A 307-nucleotide genomic window follows, 5' to 3' on the forward strand; every position below is an offset into this window, starting at 1 on the left:
CCCGTCTCGCCCTCACCTTTCCTCTCCAGCATGGGCCGCCCATAGCTCACGTGTTTCCTCAGCCACTCGATGCAGGTCGTGGTCAGGTAGTGTCTCCACCGCTCAGCAACACTCCTGTCCACCTCCCACTTCCTCTTGGTGATTAGTGCCCCATCATCCGCTGGGGTGAACGTCATTGTGTCCATGTCAAAGGCGATGAAGTCCCTCCCATTGTAGGCGTGTTGCCAATACCCCCTGGTGCTGTTGTCCTCCAGCAGGTCACAGCCGTACATTGTCTGGATCACGTGAGTCGCTGGACACCGACCAG

At 58.3% G+C, this 307-nt stretch overlaps 1 protein-coding gene across 1 annotated transcript in view; it reads right to left on the reverse strand.

Annotated features, from left to right (window-relative positions):
- Positions 1-16: 16 nt before the first annotated feature.
- The window catches only part of LOC104490707 (class I histocompatibility antigen, F10 alpha chain-like), a gene marked incomplete at both ends in the record, with an annotated part of 1,131 nt that continues 840 nt past the window's right edge, over positions 17-307 (reverse strand). Inside the window, one exon of the mRNA XM_010133035.1 lies at positions 17-292. Coding sequence (XP_010131337.1) covers positions 17-292 — 276 coding nt within the window. The remainder of the gene's footprint in view (positions 293-307) is intronic.

This window comes from Buceros rhinoceros, unplaced genomic scaffold (assembly GCF_000710305.1).
Source record: "Buceros rhinoceros silvestris isolate BGI_N320 unplaced genomic scaffold, ASM71030v1 scaffold29973, whole genome shotgun sequence".
Lineage (NCBI taxonomy): Eukaryota > Metazoa > Chordata > Aves > Bucerotiformes > Bucerotidae > Buceros > Buceros rhinoceros.